This window comes from Schistocerca gregaria, chromosome 2 (genome assembly GCF_023897955.1).
Source record: "Schistocerca gregaria isolate iqSchGreg1 chromosome 2, iqSchGreg1.2, whole genome shotgun sequence".
In the NCBI taxonomy this organism is placed as follows: domain Eukaryota; kingdom Metazoa; phylum Arthropoda; class Insecta; order Orthoptera; family Acrididae; genus Schistocerca; species Schistocerca gregaria.
In genome coordinates, this window is record NC_064921.1 from 40,870,273 (window position 1) to 40,887,261 (window position 16,989).

General features: G+C 46.9%; 2 protein-coding genes across 2 annotated transcripts in view; one reads left to right on the forward strand and one right to left on the reverse strand.

Annotated features, from left to right (window-relative positions):
* LOC126335631 (uncharacterized) overlaps positions 1–4,003 on the reverse strand; it is a 98,973-nt gene extending 94,970 nt beyond the window's left edge. Inside the window, exons 1-2 of the mRNA XM_049999085.1 lie at positions 3,883–4,003; positions 3,494–3,826 (exon numbers count right to left, since the gene is read on the reverse strand). Coding sequence (XP_049855042.1) covers positions 3,494–3,826; positions 3,883–4,003 — 454 coding nt within the window. The remainder of the gene's footprint in view (positions 1–3,493; positions 3,827–3,882) is intronic.
* The window catches only part of LOC126336284 (filamin-A), a 1,048,954-nt gene continuing 1,035,282 nt past the window's right edge, over positions 3,318–16,989 (forward strand). The window contains 1 exon segment of the mRNA XM_049999806.1: positions 3,318–3,750. The gene's annotated coding sequence lies outside the window, so the exon portion shown is untranslated.

The following is a 16,989-nucleotide window of genomic DNA, read 5'->3' on the forward strand; positions in this document are numbered from 1 at the left end:
ATGTGTGTGACGATCTGTAGACCACTTGTGCGGGGTTTAACTGTCAGTGCAATATGGCTATCTGTACAAAATAGTTTCTTACCACTGAAATTCTCGCGTGTAGAAAAGGAAAGGCGGACAGTGCTTCCATACCGGCAGAATCATTAATTTGGCGTGTAAATTCAGTTAGAGCCAATCAGATTGCTCCATTCATTCACAAGACATCCTTTGTACTGGAACATAGGAGCCTCTACAGATTGGTTCGAACAAGATGGGGTGGCAAGGTATCTATGAGAAATTCTGAGTGTAAGGTGTTGTATTCTTTGTTCAGGTGTTCAATGGCAACTTGAAGCAGACTATCCATCTCAGGCGTGATGCAGTCCCTCATCTGACCAGCATTAGGATATCTCCAGATCAGAAGCTGTAGGACACCGAAAATTCCAGCCACGCTACGCACACATCTCACATTTATGAGTCAGCCGTACTGGGCAGGTAAACACGGCGCACGGCCAACGCGTCTCTCGTGTAGGATAGGATGTCCCATTGGGATCGCTAGGGAGAATGCACCCTGTGCTATTCTGGGAAGCACTGCAACACATTTCTAAAGTGCGCTCAGAGGAAAACTTGGCAGTTATTTACGTAGACATGTGACATAAGTATAACGTTGATAACCTTTTAGCTGCATCTGTGAGAGTGAGCCGCTATACAAACATGTCGGTCAGTGCTGGACTATCAGGTATGCCTAAGCCATGGTGGTTAGGTGAATATGTGCACGTCCAGTGGGTAACTCGCCTCTTATTTACACAGACAACTGACATCAGTATACCACTCAAAGAATTCTAATTGTATACCCGAAAATAGACGCGATTTTTACCTGCTGGCTGTAGGCAACATCAGCCTGAGAGCAGTGGCTCGCGTACGGAGTCAGCGGCGTTGGCGTGTGCACGTGTTGGAACCTTCGTTGAGGGCAGTCCGCTGGTATGTCTCGATTTTTACGTGCAGTGAGTGTTTGTGCACTGCATTATTTTCGGCTGTTTGAGCATTGTAAGCGTGTTGACAGAGTGTTATAAAGCATTATGTCGGTAATTTGAGTTTAGCTCGCAGGTCTGTTTGCTGTGCAATGCATTATTTGGACAGTTTAGAATTAGTGAATTTGTTTGCAGATTATTATTTTGACAATTTACGAGTTCTTTGCGTGTCTGCACATCAGTGTACTGCATTGTTTCGATAATTTACGAGTAATTTGCAGGTCTGTAGGCTAGGTAGTGAGTGTTTTTTATCAATGTGTAATAAATAAGGTACATGAAAGCCGTCACTAACTAAATTGTTTCAAAATAAATACACTCCTGGACTTGCATTCGGGAGGACGATGGTTCAATCCTGCGTCCAACAGTCCTGATTTAGGTTTTCCATGATTTCCCTAAATCACTCAAGGCAAATGCCAGGATGGTTGCTTTGAAAGGGAATGGCCGACTTCCTTCCCTAATCCGATGAGACCGATGACCTTCCAGTCTGATCTCCTCCTCCACAACAATCTCAACTTCAAATTCACTCCACAGACTGAGTCCTTTTCCCGTCATTCCCCCCCCCCCCCCCCCAGAGCGAAATAGGAAGACAGTGCACTCTGATCATAGACTGTGTACTAGGCAGTTGGAATCTGGACCACATGGTGAACACTCAGAACAGAGTTACTGCCTCAAAATGTTTATTTAAACACTGCACGGAAAATAAAGACTTATGTCCATCGTGTCTAGCAGCCCAGCACATGTTGAGTCCTTTTCCCGCCAATTCCAAGGAATAGGTGGAGGTCAGATGGCTAAGGTTAGTGGAGTTTGCCCAAGTGAGCTATTTTCTTGCCATTTGCTTAGGTTAGTGGAGGTAGCCTTAGTGACCTTTCATCCCCACCATTTTCTGTGGCCGCGTGGGATTAGCCGAGTGGTGTAGGGCGCTGCAGTCACGCACGGACTGTGCGGCTGGTCGCGATGGAGGTTCGAGTCCTCCCTCAGGCATGGGTGTGTGTGTTTGTCCTTAGGGTAATTTAGGTTAAGTAGTGTGTAAGCTTAGGGACTGATGACCTTAGCAGTTAAGTACCATAAGATTTCACACACATTTGAACATTTTCTGGGGGCAGGGGGAAGGGGTGGCAGTTGGGAGTAGGGGAGGGATTACGTTAGTAGAGGTAGCGAAACTACCCTATTTTGACGCCAAAATTTGATCTTCTTGCCACTATTTCATTGTGACATTGCCATGTCTATCGCTGCAATCTTGAATAAATATGGCAACAATGCAGAGTGGGACACTCTCGGCCTTGTCCCCCTACTATCCAGTTATAAGTCAGACACAAAGGATACAGAGTAAGAAGTTGTGACATGTGGACTGTTTTGAGTGTGTAACTGTGCAGAGAGTACCATGAAGTTTACTTGGAATTAATGTAATTTTTAGTGCTATGCTGTATATGTGATATTTTATAGCAATTCTGTAGTTACTCAGTTCTCTGGCTACACGATTAATGCAAAAGGCTAATATACTCAGATCTTGCAGCAAATGCTTACTGAACTTGCTGGTTGCTGGAAGTTTTCCCCAATTTGCACACGTTTTGTGTGCGAAATGGCCAGCGACGAAAAGAATAGGCATAAACAAAAGTGCAACTCGAACACTTAAACGTATACAACTGGTATCAAAAACCGAGGAAGAGCGAAATTAATTTACATGTTGCTTTGTTTCGCCACAATGGAAAGTAGAATGACAGTGAAGTCGGCTTTAAATTTTAGCTGATTTCTTAATGTTAGCATCAACAGAAATGCATTATATTTTTAATAAAAGCGATAAATATTGCACACAAAAATAGAAGAGTAATTAAAAGGCCACCTGTCGTTCGTATACCTTGGCGAATTTTTGTATCCTCTTACCGAATATTTGATTGCACAATGGACAAATGATGTCAGAAACTAAATACGACGTTCTCAGGAAGTTTCCTAATCTGAACGAACTCGTCTGATATATATTTCGTGCGATAGTATTTCTCGATAACTTAAATACGTACGCCTGCAAATTCATTTATCCAATCAAACATTCGCATTTTTTGTTATTTTCATTTTTCGTAACGATTTTTGTTCAATAATAATAATAATAATAATGCTATTACGGTGGTGGGTGCAATGTTTTTAATCACGGCACTGTAAACTTGCACGACGCAGCTCTTCCTCAAGAACTTGCAATTAATTTCTGAAATTAACTTACCGAAGCGACTTGCGGAAGTAAACTTGCGCAAGTGTTTCTTTCAGTGTAAACACGTGAGCAAGCGCTCGCACGAGTTACTTGCGGAAGTTGTCTCCCAGTGGACACAAGCCATTAAGGCCCGATTGGCAGGAGTGACCTTTCGGAGCGCCAAGCTGAGAAGGGTGACCGAGTGCAACATTTGTGTACAGTGGTAACCGCTATTAATGGCGAAAACTGACACGTGCGAAATGTACGACGGTAAAGTGGGGGTCAGAGAGGGGACGGGGATTCGTACGGGAAAATGTTTTGGAAGCTGGTAAGTCGGCCGGCTCTCGCCGAAGGCCACGGCCGCGGAGGCTGCCTGCCGGAGGGTGGTGCGCTCTGTCGGCGGTGCGGGAACTGCGCGGCCCACCTGCCACTTGCACCTGGCCGCCGCCAGCTCGCTGCTCGCTGCTCGCTGCTCGCTGCTCAGTCAGTCCGTACTTAGGCACGGTGCAGTGTTGTTGAGCGTCAGGAGGTCGGAGGCGTGTGCTGCTGCTGCCGCCCAACGAGGTTTGTCCGCACTCCACTAGCGCTGAGAGCACGCCCGCGCCGAGGGCCTCGCATTCTGTTTCTAGCCTCTGGGGAGCTTCATCGTGGAATTCGACCGGCAGCTCGGGTACAGACACGGAGAGCTGGCCTTACTTGGCAGTTGTTTGTCAGCCAGCGAGGACGCGTGCAGTGACGCAAGTGGGAGCCAGCGTAGGCGCTGGGCGAGGCACGACAGGCGGCGCCACACCCAGGGCTGCTCGCCTCGCACCCACATGGCGGGCACGGTGTGCCAGCGTTACTCACAAAAAACTACTGCATTTCAGAGCTATTACGTAACAGTGTAGTCGTTTCAATTGTTGAGTGTCTTTGCCAAGTAAATTACGGAAGTGAGGGGGAGCCAGGATTCACTGGCTACTCTCTTCACGACTAACTTCAGACATCACTAAATTTCGACTTTTAGGGGAAATCTTCCACGCTGGACACGGTTTGAAAAATATATATATGTGTGTGTGTGTGTGTGTGTGTGTGTGTGTGTGTGTGTGTGTGTGTGTATACCAGAATAACTCGAAAAATAAGCTTCACACGAAAAAATGTGTAGAATCCAAAGTTGATTATTTTCGAGGGTGACATCTGCTGGTGCAATAATTAGCCCGCCACCCCAGCCGCTGGGGTTGGGGCGGGAGGCAACTTTAAAATTTCAAATGGGAATCCCCATTTTTTATTGCAGAATCAAATTCTACATAAGTAGCTACCTACATTTTGTGTTAAACATTTATTTTGATTCTTGGTAATTGGCGCTGTAATTTTAAAAAAAAATCCATGTTCTCGGTTTTGGGTGGAACATGGTAACGGATAAATGAAAAAAAATGTATTTACTTTGTAAATTTTGATTCGCTAAAACTGAAACTCTCCCTCTCTCCCCGTGGGTTGGGGTTTGAGAGAGAGGAATTAAAGTTTTACAAATGTTGACCCAAACAACATTGGTCCAATGGGTCAACATTTGTAAAACTTTAATTCCTCTCTCTCAGACCCCACCCTATGGGGATGAATGGCTCTGAGCACTATGGGACATAACAGCAGAGGTCATCAGTCCCCTAGAACTTAGAACTACTTAAACCTAACTAAGCTAAGGACATTACACACATCCATGCCGGAAGCAGGATTCGAACATGCGACTGTAGCGGTCGCGTCGTTCCAGACTGTAGCGCCTAGGACCGCTCGGCTACACAGGCCGGCGCCCCATCAGGAGAGAGGGAGAGTTTAGTGACAGTATTTGAATGATTCTCGCGTCAGTTGACCGTTGATGGTTGGAGTGCTGGCACATTATCTGCGAATCCAGTAATGCTGACAACTGATGGGTCATGCATGGGGATCGTATCAACCTGTAGCGCATCAAAGCAGTCTGAAGATGACGCAATGAAGCGTCGCAACTGGTAGCGACAAAATAAAATCGTAACGACGGCTGTAGGTGTTTTTATTTTTTGTCACGATAGCAAACGGCCGTCGTTCCAGAGACGTCCTGCTAAAATGATGGACATACAAGAGGGAGAGTTTTAGTTTTAGCGAATCAAAATTTACGAAGTAAATAAGTATTTTTTATTTATCCGTTACCATTTTCCACGCAGAAATGAGAACACGGATTTTCTTGAATTACAGCGCCAACTACCAAGAATCAAAACAAATGTTTAAGACAAAATGTACGTAGTTTCTTAGGTAGAATCTGATTGTGCAATGAAAAATGGGGATTCCCATTTGAAATTTTAAAGTTGCCTCCCGCGCCAGCACGAGGGTGCCGGGGTGACGGGCTAATTTTGGCACCAGCAGATGGCCCCCTCGAAAATAATCAACTCTGGATTCTACACATTTTTTCGTGTGAAGCTTACTTTTCGAGTTATTCTTCTGTGTCCACTTAAAATTTACACCCTGTATATGCCGTCGTCAACTTGTCTGTGGGTTTGAAAAGCATTTGTAAAATGTAGCAAGCGCCTAGTTGGTGAAACAGTCTACGCTGTAGTTAGGCACGCGAAGCTGTGTGAAACTGCCAGTGCGCCTGCTGTTCGGTGGCGTCACGTGTTCCATTGCCACCAAAGGGAAAATCTGTCGCTTCCGGTGCGAGAAGGTCCCAAGGACAACCCAGAGTTCCGCACGAGGGGCCCGCTTTTATTCTACACTCGGTGTGAGTCAGCAGGTGTCGCATTGCCTCGGAACGAGATCCGTGAAAAGGCGCTGCCAGTCGATTTGATTTCATTAAGTGAAAGCCTGGTTCACTTTCTGTCGCAGGAGCTGCGCACACGTTTTGCTTTTCGCAGTGGTCGCAGCAGAAAGGCACAAGAGTTTGGGATGCCACCCTGTCCTCTTCCCCACAACAGGGGCGCAGGGCGCAGGGCGCAGGCGGTGGACTGGAGCTCGCTCACCCCCTCACCCCACTCGGCGTAGCTCGTACAGGCACAACCGCAGTGGCCACCGCCGCGCCGCCACTGAATGAGGGACGTGGCTGTCACGAATTTTCAATTTCTGAATGGTGTAGCCAGGACAACCGAGTTGCTTAGCCATTGCATTGGTTTGCCGAGTTGTGAGGAGACACAGAGAGCTCGTAAACCCGGCGCGGTGCTCATGTACGAGGCGACCGCGCGCACACGTCATCGACGGTTTCCTGTAAGTCTGTCAGTTTGCTCTGGCAGGAAAACGACAAAAGTAGGAGCTCGAGGTGGCCAACCATTTAGGGGAAAAAAAAAAATTTTTTGGCGGGGGTCGGAAGGCACATTGAGCCATCATTCAGGCAGCGGCCGGCGCAGCGGAATGGGCACAGAACGGCAAGCCGAGGGTCGGTGGGAGGGGAGGGTGCACAATTGCATAAACCTTTTTTGTGTGCAAATTTTACGTTAAGTACACTGCAAATAAATCGAAATAATGCCGAAATATATTGTATTTACTTACACATTCGTAAACGGCATGTAAAAGAAAAGCAAAGGAAAATTTTGGATTGCAAATACATTTTCGAGGAAGGAGTGGCCATGAGGACTCCTCAAGCAATTTTCCGAGAAGGGGCTGGAGTTGAACCTCACAGGGGTGCACAAAACGTGCTCGGCCAGTTCCATTCTGACCCCGGAGCCGCTCTCGGCTGGTGTCTCGCTGCTGCACGCTGCCTCACATCACTGCTTCCCCTCTTTACGACAAATATCACGCAGTACATGTAAATCGTGAACTGTACAGTAATAAACGTATCTAATTTTAAGACTCCAGGTTCTCGTGTACGCCTTACAGTCCGTTCCTGGAAAGTTACGCGCCATCTCAAATTTTCCTTCACCCTTCATTTTCTCACTTTTGATGAAACTGTGAATAATGCCAGTTTACTGAGCTTCATTCCGTTTATTTACGGCGTAAGTAACGTAAAAATTAAAAATAAGAAAATTGCCACATAGGGACACGACCCTAGAATTACACACATCGAAAACAGTTTTGCATCTGCTCGGTTCCGAGAGTTCGGGAACGTGTACAGAAAATTGAATTGATGCATACTACCCACAAGGTCATCGAGGCACTGTCGGTCCAGATTTTCCCGTCCTCAACGGCGATTCGGCGTAGATCCCTCAGAGTGGTTGGTGGGTCACGTCGTCCATAGACAGCCCTTTTCAGTCTGTCGCAGGCATATTCGATAGAGTTCGTGTCTGGAGAACATGCTGCTCACTCTAGTCGAGCGATGCCGTTATCCTGGAGGAAGTCATTCACAAGGTGTGCACGATGGGGATATGAACTGCCGTGCACGAAGGCGAATGCGCCGCCAGTATGCTGCCGATACGGTTGCACTATCGGTCGGAGAATCGCATTCACGTATCGTACAGTCGTTCAAATGGCTCTGAGCACTATGGGACTCAACTTCTGAGGTCATTAGTCCCCTAGAACTTAGAACTAGTTAAACCTAACTAACCTAAGGAGATCACACACACCCATGCCCGAGGCAGGATTCTAATCTGCGACCGTAGCGGTCTCGTGGTTCCAGACTGCAGCGCCTAGAACCGCACGGCCACTACGGCCGGCACGTACAGTCGTTACGGCGCTTTCCGTGACCACCGGCGGCGTACGTCGGCCCCACATAATGCCACCCAGAAACAGCAGGGAACCTCCACCTTGACCGATGACCTCGCTGTCTGGTCTCCTCCCCCAAACAACCCAACCCAATCTCTCCACCTCGCTGCACTCTCTGGATAGTATGTCTAAGGCGGAACCGCGGTACTGACCGTTTAGGCATGGTTGAACAACACGAACCGTGCACCTCTTTCCTGGTAAAATGACTGGAACTGATCGGTTGTCAGATCCCCTCCTTCTAATAGGCGCTGCTCGTGCACGGTTGTTAACATCTTTGGGGCTCTGAACAGTGAAGGGGACTGTGTCTGTGATACAGTATCCACAATCAACGTCTATCTCCGGGAGTTCTGGGAACCGGGGTGATGCAAAACTTTTTTTGATGTGTGTATTATCGTCACGTTAACTAAACTGATCATCTGTCTGAATGGTTACCGTTACAGGATATTGGAAAAGGCAGAAACAGGAAAATGAAAGTTCTACGAGTTGAGTGCGTAATGAAATATATTAGCCGCAATGACATTTTTCCGCGTGGTCAGCCTGGGGCGACTGTGCGTCCCGAAGACAGCCAGGCTCCCGCCTGGCCACAGCCGCAGCTCAGGTCGCCCCCATGCTCTGCCGGTGGGTGACTGTGGCACGTGTTTCCGTCGCCCCGCCGCTACCCGCCTGCGCTCTGTTCTCGACACCAGGGGTTCCCGACCATCCGGATGCCAGCCAATATCACCAACTACATTTGGACGATTCCTTAAAATTAACCCTCTTGTTTTCAAAGTGACGAAAGGTGAAAAATATTTCGTTATCATTAAAAAAACTCTTTCATAATTAAATCGAGCAAAGTGTAGGAGACGGAGGATCCTGCATATTTCTAAGACTTTAAAAAAAATATTGTTTGGTATCAGCGATTTACATGCGTCGAAAAGTCGCAAAGCTAGTAGCCCCACTCGAACGTAGGAAGCCGAATAGAAGTCAGTTTAACAAAAAATAGTTATTATTTGTGTCCGATCGATGCTTGAAAGTTTACGAACCTCAAGACACAAGCCCAATCGATCGCAAAAAGAACGCCAGTGTTACGTGGAGAAAAGCTAAATACTTGCAGGGCTATATCTGCCAGTGCTGTGCTGTGTCGTGTTGTCTGTTGCACGTAGCCCAGCGCGTGGCCCTGCTGCGCCACAGATGCTCGCCACGAGCTGTTCCATTCCGCTCTCTCTAATCACTCCGTTCAAACTACACTTTTCCACTTCGGCAGTGAATAAGTGAATAAAGACAGCAGAGTAATTTCTGCTCTAGAAAATCACTTTGAAGTACAAATATATGTTGGTTCGAGCAAATAAATCCTCATGACTCCTGTGAATATGCAGGCTGTGAGACATAAACGGCAGTTGGTAGGCGTGTTTCTACATCTTAAAGTTGACCTCTCTTCCAATTTCGCGCCAGCTGCGTGAGAGTAGCACTAATAGAGCTACTACGAGAATGGAAATCAAGTTTGCTTTAAACACTCGCATTAACGGTCGTCAGCGTTAGTTACCTTTGAGTCTGTTACAGGACTCTTGTTTTCTTTTTTTGTGCAGTGACTTGCCCTTCCGGAGCCTCATGTGTACACGGATTGTACACAAATGTAGAGTTTCATTGGATGCCAGGGCGAATTCATCTCCGTATTTTAAAAATCGGTATTGTTACAACTTTTTTGTTGTATATACTTACGACCCACCTGTTCCCCAAAGTGGCACAACTTCTGTTTTATCAAAATTTATTCCAAAATGTTATGCTTGCGGAATTAAAACATTTTACTGTGACCGGAGTTCACAGTCTGAAAATACTTGTTCCTCCTCTGAGAATGGCCCGAGAGCTCCGACATGTACTTGAAATTTTCCGCCGGCCGCGGTGGCCGAGCTGTTGTAATCCGGAACTACGTGGCTGCTGCGGTTGCAGGTACGAATCCTGCCTCGGGCATGGATGTGTGTGATGTCCTTAGGTTAGTTAGGTTTAAGTAGTTCTAAGTTCTAGAGGACTGATTACCTCAGATGTTAAGTCCCATAGTGCTTAGAGCCATTTGAACATTTTTTTTGAAATTTTCCAACACACACACACACACACACACACACACACACACACACACACACACACACACACACACACACAGTTTCTAACCTTAATACTACAAACATGTCTCTTCTTAATGAGTAAATTAGGAGACATTTCAAATTTTTAAACCAGGTCAAAACTTAGCGCAAATATTGAAATTCAATGTTTGTTGTCCCTGGGAGCTGTTAGATGGGCAGCCCGCGACTGGACAGTGGTGCCCGTGGCCCGGCTCGGGCGTTTGTTTATACCTGGTCAAACGTCTGAGCAGAGCGAGAAGGAATGTCTCTTGAAATTACCAATTTTTGTCCGAATTTTCATAGCCTAACGAAGGTGGGAAGCGGCAAATAGTCGCGAGACCAAATTTTTCAAACAGGTGTAATTCCTTGAAAGTAAGTAGTTAAGAAAAACTGGATCAGTCTTTTGAGGGAAAATTTATGTCCGGATTTTCGTAAGGAAACGAGGAGTGGGAAGCGAACAAATGCGCTATCAAACTGACCACAGTTTGTGTCCTTGAAAGCCTAGCTGTCTCACGCATAAAATTTGGCATTTTTGTGATATTTAGATATATTATATAAGTGAATCGAGCAATGGTTTGCTATAGCTATATACAAGGACGAAAAAAAAATGGAAATGCCAAAAATAATCATCGCACACTAATGAAATCTAGGTAATAAATTTGTTTAAATAACGTACCTAAGTTATTATCGTTGCAAGAAACAGGTTAAAGTAAGCGTTAGATCATCGATTGGCAGTTTGAAATTCTGGTGCATTAATAACCGGTGTAAACACTACAATGTTGAATGCGAGCGCGCAGACGTGCATGCATTGTGTTGTACGGGTGCCGGGCGTGTTTATGGGACGCAGTTCCGTGCTTGTCGCACTTGGTCGGTCAAAATAGGGACGGTTAATGCTGTTTGTGGACGACGATGGAGTTCTCGTTTCACAATGTCCAATATGTGGTGGGTTGGAAACATGTGGTGATCGAGCAGGCCAAGGCAACATGCCGACATCTGCAGACCATACTCGGCGAACGTTATCCTGTTGCAAAATACCCGCTGGACTGCTGGAATGCTGTTCATGAATGGCAGCAGAACAGGTCGAACCAGCAGATTGATGTACAAATTCGCAGGCTGCATGGGATAATCGTGAGTGCTCCTGCTGTCATACGAAGTCGCACCCCAGACCGTAACTCCAGGTGAAGGTGGGGTATGTCTAGCGCGCAGACGAAATAGTTAAAGGCCTTGAGCTGACCTCTTAAGACACGGCTACCACTGGCATTCAGGCAGAACCGGCTTTCAATGGAAAACGCAACAGATCTCCATTTCCAACTTACCCTCCAATGAGCTCTCACCTGATACCACTCGAGTCGCAAGAGGTCGTGGTTTGGGCTAAGCCGAATGCACGCTACAGGGCGTCTGCCCTCGAAGTAGCCGATTTGGAACAGTTGGCTGCGTCAACATGGTGCCGCCTGCTCCTCAGACTGCTGCTGCAGATGCAGATGCCGTACACCAAACACGACGCTCTTCCCTCTCGGCAGTGCCACGCGGCCGTCCTGAGGCCGGCCCTGTTGCGACCGTGCGTTTTCGTGACCACCACGGCCAGCAGACATGTGCAGTGGCTACGTGCCTGCTTGACGAGTCTTTCTGCAATATCGCGGAAGGAATGTCGAGCTTCTCGTCGTCCTGTAACACGACCTCGTTCAAACTCACTGAGCTGTTGATGACGGCGGCTTTTTCACTTTACGTGCATTCTTGACGAACATCGACTCACCACGTCCAATCTCAAAGGCAACTAACGCTGACGACCGTTAATGCGAGTGTTTAAAGCAAACTTGATTTTCATTCTCGTAGTAGCTCTATTAGTGCTACTCTCACGCAGCTGGCGCGAAATTGGAAGAGAGGTCAACTTTAAGATGTAGAAACACGCCTGCCAACTGCCGTTTATGTCTCACAGCTCCTCCTTGGTGTTGCTATATTTCTCTGTCAGTATGTGGACAGGTATTTGGTGTATAAACTCGTCCACCCCACTTCTCCTCCTCCTCCCCCCCCTCTTTGTCCACCTCTCAGTTCTGCCCCCTCTCTCTGTCCATCTCTTTTCTTCCCCCCATGTCCATTTCCTCCCCTCCCCCAGCCCCTCTCTCCTCTTAACTCCCTCTCTCACCTTGAGCCTTCTTTAATATTGTTGCAAACAAAACTTTGAAGGAAAATCAAAGTCGCTTAGCGTTAATGGGTAAATGATGACTGGTATGCGGGGTATGAACACCTATCCCGTTGCTGGCTCAGTGAGGACAGTAGCTTCAGTGACAGTATTCGCACAGTTTTAATCTCGGAATCGGTAGGATTCCCAAGTATCGGATGATTCCGGTTCAGTAGTAGTATGACAATCATAAGCCGAGAAGCCATTAATAAAACATTCCTAATTTCTGTAAAAACCGACAGCGGGCAAAAAACAAAACAGCACTTAAATTGTATACACAATTATTGTTTGAAAATTGAAGGAGAAAGAATATATACAGGGTGGGTCACCTAACGTTACCGCTGGATATATTTCGTAAACTACATCAAATACTGACGAATCGATTCCACAGACCGAACGTGAGGAGAGGGGCTATTGTAATTGGTTAATACAAACCATAAAAAAATGCACGGAAGTATGTTTTTTACCACAAGCCTAAGTTTTTTTAAATGCCGGCCGCGGTGGTCCATCTGTCCTAGGTGCTCAGTCCGGAACCGCGGGACTGCTACGGTCGCAGGTTCGAGTCCTTCCGCGGGCATGGATGTGTGTGATGTCCTTAGATTAGTTAGGTTTAAGTAGTTCTAAGTTCTAGGGGACTGATGACCACAGATGTTAAGCCCCATAGTGCTCAGAGCCATTTGAACCATTTTTTTTAAAAATGGAACCACGTTAGTTTTGTTAGCACATCTGAACATACAAATACGTAATCAGTGGCGTTTGTTGCATTGTAAAATGTTAATTACATTCGGAGATATTGTACCCCAAAGTTGACGCTTGAGTACCACTCCTCCGCTGTTCGATCGAGTGTATCGGAGAGCACCGAATTACGTAGGGATCCAAAGGGGACGGTGATAGACCTTAGGTACAGAAGAGACTGGAACAGCACATTACGTCCACATGCTAACACCTTTTAATTTGTCTTTTTCACTGACGCACATGTACATTACCATGAGGGGTGAGGTACACGTACACACGTGGTTTCCGTTTTCAATTACGGAGTGGAATAGAGTGTGTCCCGCCATGTCAGGCCAATAGATGTTCAATGTGGTGGCCATCATTTGCTCCACACAGTTGCAATCTCTGGCTTAATGAATGTCGTACACGCCGCAGTACATGTGGTGTAATGTCGCCCCAGGCTGCCACAATACGTTGTTTCATATCCTCTGGGATTGTAGGCACATCACGGTACACATTCTCCTTCAACGTACCCCAAGGAAAGAAGTATGCGTCCTCCACGTCCTATGAAACGCCCGTTGAACATCCTGTCAAGGGTCAGCCTAGTGTTAATTGCGGAATGTGCAGGTGCACCATCATGCTGATACCACATACGTCGACGCGTTTCCAGTGGGGCATTTTCGAACAACGTTGGCAGATCATTCTGTAGAAACGCGATGTATGTTGCAGCTGTTTGGGCCCCTGCAATGACGTGAGGACCAATGAGGTGATCGCCAATGATTCCGCACCATACATGTACAGTCCAGGGTCGCTGTCTCTCTACCTGTCTGAGCCAGCGAGGATTGTCCACGGACCAGTAATGCATGTTCCGTAGATTCACTGCCCCGTGGTTTGTGAAACCCGCTTCATCGGTAAACAGGTAGAACTGCAACGCATTCTCTGTTACTGCCCATTGATATAATTGCACTCGATGATTAAAGTCATCACAATGTAATTGCTGATGTAGCGACACATGAAACGGGTGAAAGCGGTGACGATGCAGTGTGCGCATGACACTACTTTGACTCAGTCCACCGGCTCTCGCAATGCCCCGTGTACTCATGTGTGGGTTCATGGCAACAGCAGCTAACACACCAACTACACCCGCTTCTCCTGTGACGGGCCTGTTATGGACCCGTTCGGTAGATGTTTTGCAATGTGCGGCACGTTGGATGCTCTCTGTCAGGGTACCGATCCGCATACACCCTGCAGGCTTCAGCTGCATTTCGCCGACACTCGCTATAGATGAGTATCATCTCCACCTTTTCAGAGTTCGAATACACCGTGGTCACAGTTTCTACAACACTGCACTATCACAGACGTCTGGTAACACTGTGTACTACAGTTGGTCTGAGTGCGGAGACGAATGCAGAATAACAATAGCAGCAAGCGCTACATGCGGACACTGCGACAGACCAAACCACAACAGTGCACTACAGCCGCACTCGTAAACACGGTCGTCATGGTAAACATGTCCCTGCAGATGCTGCTCGCCGACTGTGGCCCGTGTTTGTTACAATACGCAACTGAACGTCGGAGGTTTCAAGCGTCAACTTTAGGTTACAGTATCTCCGGATGTAATTAACATTTTACAATGCAACAAACGGCACTGATTACGTATTTGTTTATATGGTCAGATGTGCTAACAAAACTAACGTGGTTCCATTTAAAAAGAAACGTAGGTTTGTGTTAAGAAACATACTTCCGTGTACTTTTGTTGGTTACACTAGCCCCTCTCCTCACGGCCGGCCGCGGTGGTCTCGCGGTTCTAGGCGCGCAGTTCGGAACCGTGCGACTGCTACGGTCGCAGGTTCGAATCCTGCCTCGGGCATGGATGTGTGTGATGTCCTTAGGTTAGTTAGGTTTAAGTAGTTCTAAGTTCTAGGGGACTAATGACCACAGCAGTTGAGTCCCATAGTGTTCAGAGCCATTTGAACCATTTGAACCTCTCCTCACGTTCGGTCTGTGGAATCGGTTCGTCAGTATTTGATGTGGTTTACGAAATATATCCAGCGGTAACGTTAGGTGACTTACCCTGTATAGAAGAAGCACCATTTGTGTACACGCCCTTCTACCGTACTGAAGCTGGCTGCGAGAAAGAAATCGAAACCACACATTTTAGAGTAACACAGAATTTTCTTTATCGCAGTCAGTTTTAATAAAAAAAACCTGTATATTATCGCTCGACAAAAATATTATTTAGTATACGTCCTTTTCAACGTTTATAAGGTTTGGTTACGACTTTTCCCATTTCTATATTAAGTATATATTTATAGCCGGCCGGATTGGCCGAGCGGTTCTAGGCGCTACAGTCTGGAACCGCGCGACCGCTGTTTTTGTAGGTTCGAATACTGCCTCAGGCATGGATGTGTGTGATGTCCTTAGGTTAGTTAGGTTTAAGTAGTACTAAGTTCTAGGTAAGTGATGACCTCAGAAGGTAAGTCCCATAGTGCTCAGAGCCATTTGAACCATTTTTATATATTTATATATTGGTAGCATTAAAATATATATAGCCTCCTACCGTCCGAATGTTGATTAGAGTATCGTGTAAAAATTTGAAGTCTGTCAAACACTTCTCGAGATTTTTGGTGACAACGTTTCATCGCCCATGTACGAGTGTTCATTAGAGAATGGTGTAAAAAATTGAAATGAATCGGTTAAGAACGTTTCCAGATTTTCAGTAACGTTCACCGTTCACATACTGTGATGAAAGACGTGCATCTCTTCCCATTGCTACTGACAATATTGTTCATGCTCACTTGTCAGCTTGTGGTTGGTTACAGTATTTCCTACAGTGTAATTAAAAAAAAAAGATAAATCGTAAAAATGGAATAAAATTGTAATCTTCAATCAGATAGCAGTTGGAATCGGTTGCCGAATTTCACTCGGTGGTCTCCGTGTGTCGCTAACATATGAGGATGCTCGCCCGGCTAGCCTTTCGATCTAACTTACTGCTTCCCGAGCGGACGGCGTGCTGGTCCCCGGCGGATCAGCGTCGAGGCCCGGTGTGCCGGCCAGCCTGTCCATGGCTCTTAAGGCGGTTTTCCATGTGCCTCGGCGAATGGGGGGCTGGTTCCCTTATTCCGCCTCAGTTACTCTATGTCGGCGATTGCTGCGCAAACACTGTCTCCACGTACGCCTACACCATAATTACTCTACCACGCAAACATTGGGGCTACGCTCCTCGTCTGGAATAAGTTCCCTGGGGGGTCCACTGGGGACCGGACCGCACAGTAACCCTGGGTTCGGTGTGGGGCGGCGGTGCGGTGAGTGGAATGCTGTAGCCTGGTTGTGAACCACTGAGGGCTACGGCGTTGCTAGGTCCCCAGTTCAATACATACATGGAACATACGAGGATGGGGCGCACGCAAAGTTCTCCCGAAAAATTGAAGGAAACATGTAGTGTTATCGTAAATCTCCATATGTACTCTGTGAAATACCTTGGAGTGCAGTGGCGGAGGGGGGGGGGGGGGGGGGTTACGTACTTTAGGTGGCACTAACGATTTTGCGTTCCTGGTATTCCCCCCCCCCCCTTCCCCCCGCCTCACACTCACCTGTTTGATTCACGAACGCTGTGTGGGAAGAATGGCCGTAGCCTGTCGCGGAGGGCACGGATGAGGCCTCAACTCTTCGCTTTTCCAGCTGTGCTCATTTCCTGCAACGCCTGTGTGAGTAGGTATAGTGTGTTGTCTCAAACGAATACTCTAGGAATCTTCGTGATGCACACCACCTCTCTCTCTGCCAGAGTACCGCAGCGTGTCGTCAGGCTGCTCCTGTGTTAGAGTGGTCACGTGAAGGTCCCTGAGCTGGCGCACAGTCGCAAGAGACGCGCAGGCGTCCAGCGGCTGCGCCAGCTGTTGTCTGTGTGAAAAGGTTTCCAAATACTGCTACCGGCCACAAAAGTTGTTGAAAACTGCGTCATATACGAGAGGCGTTTGAAAAGTCCGTGCAAAAATATAAACTAATTACGTGTTTGGGGTAAATCGTTTTTATTTTTCGATATAGTCTCCTTTTAGACTTACACACTTCATCCGACGCTATTCTAATTTATTGATCCCTTCCAAATAATAGGAATTGTCCAAGTCTGCAAAATAGCTATTAGTTGCTGCAATCACTTCCTCGTTTGAATAAAATCTTTGTCCCGCC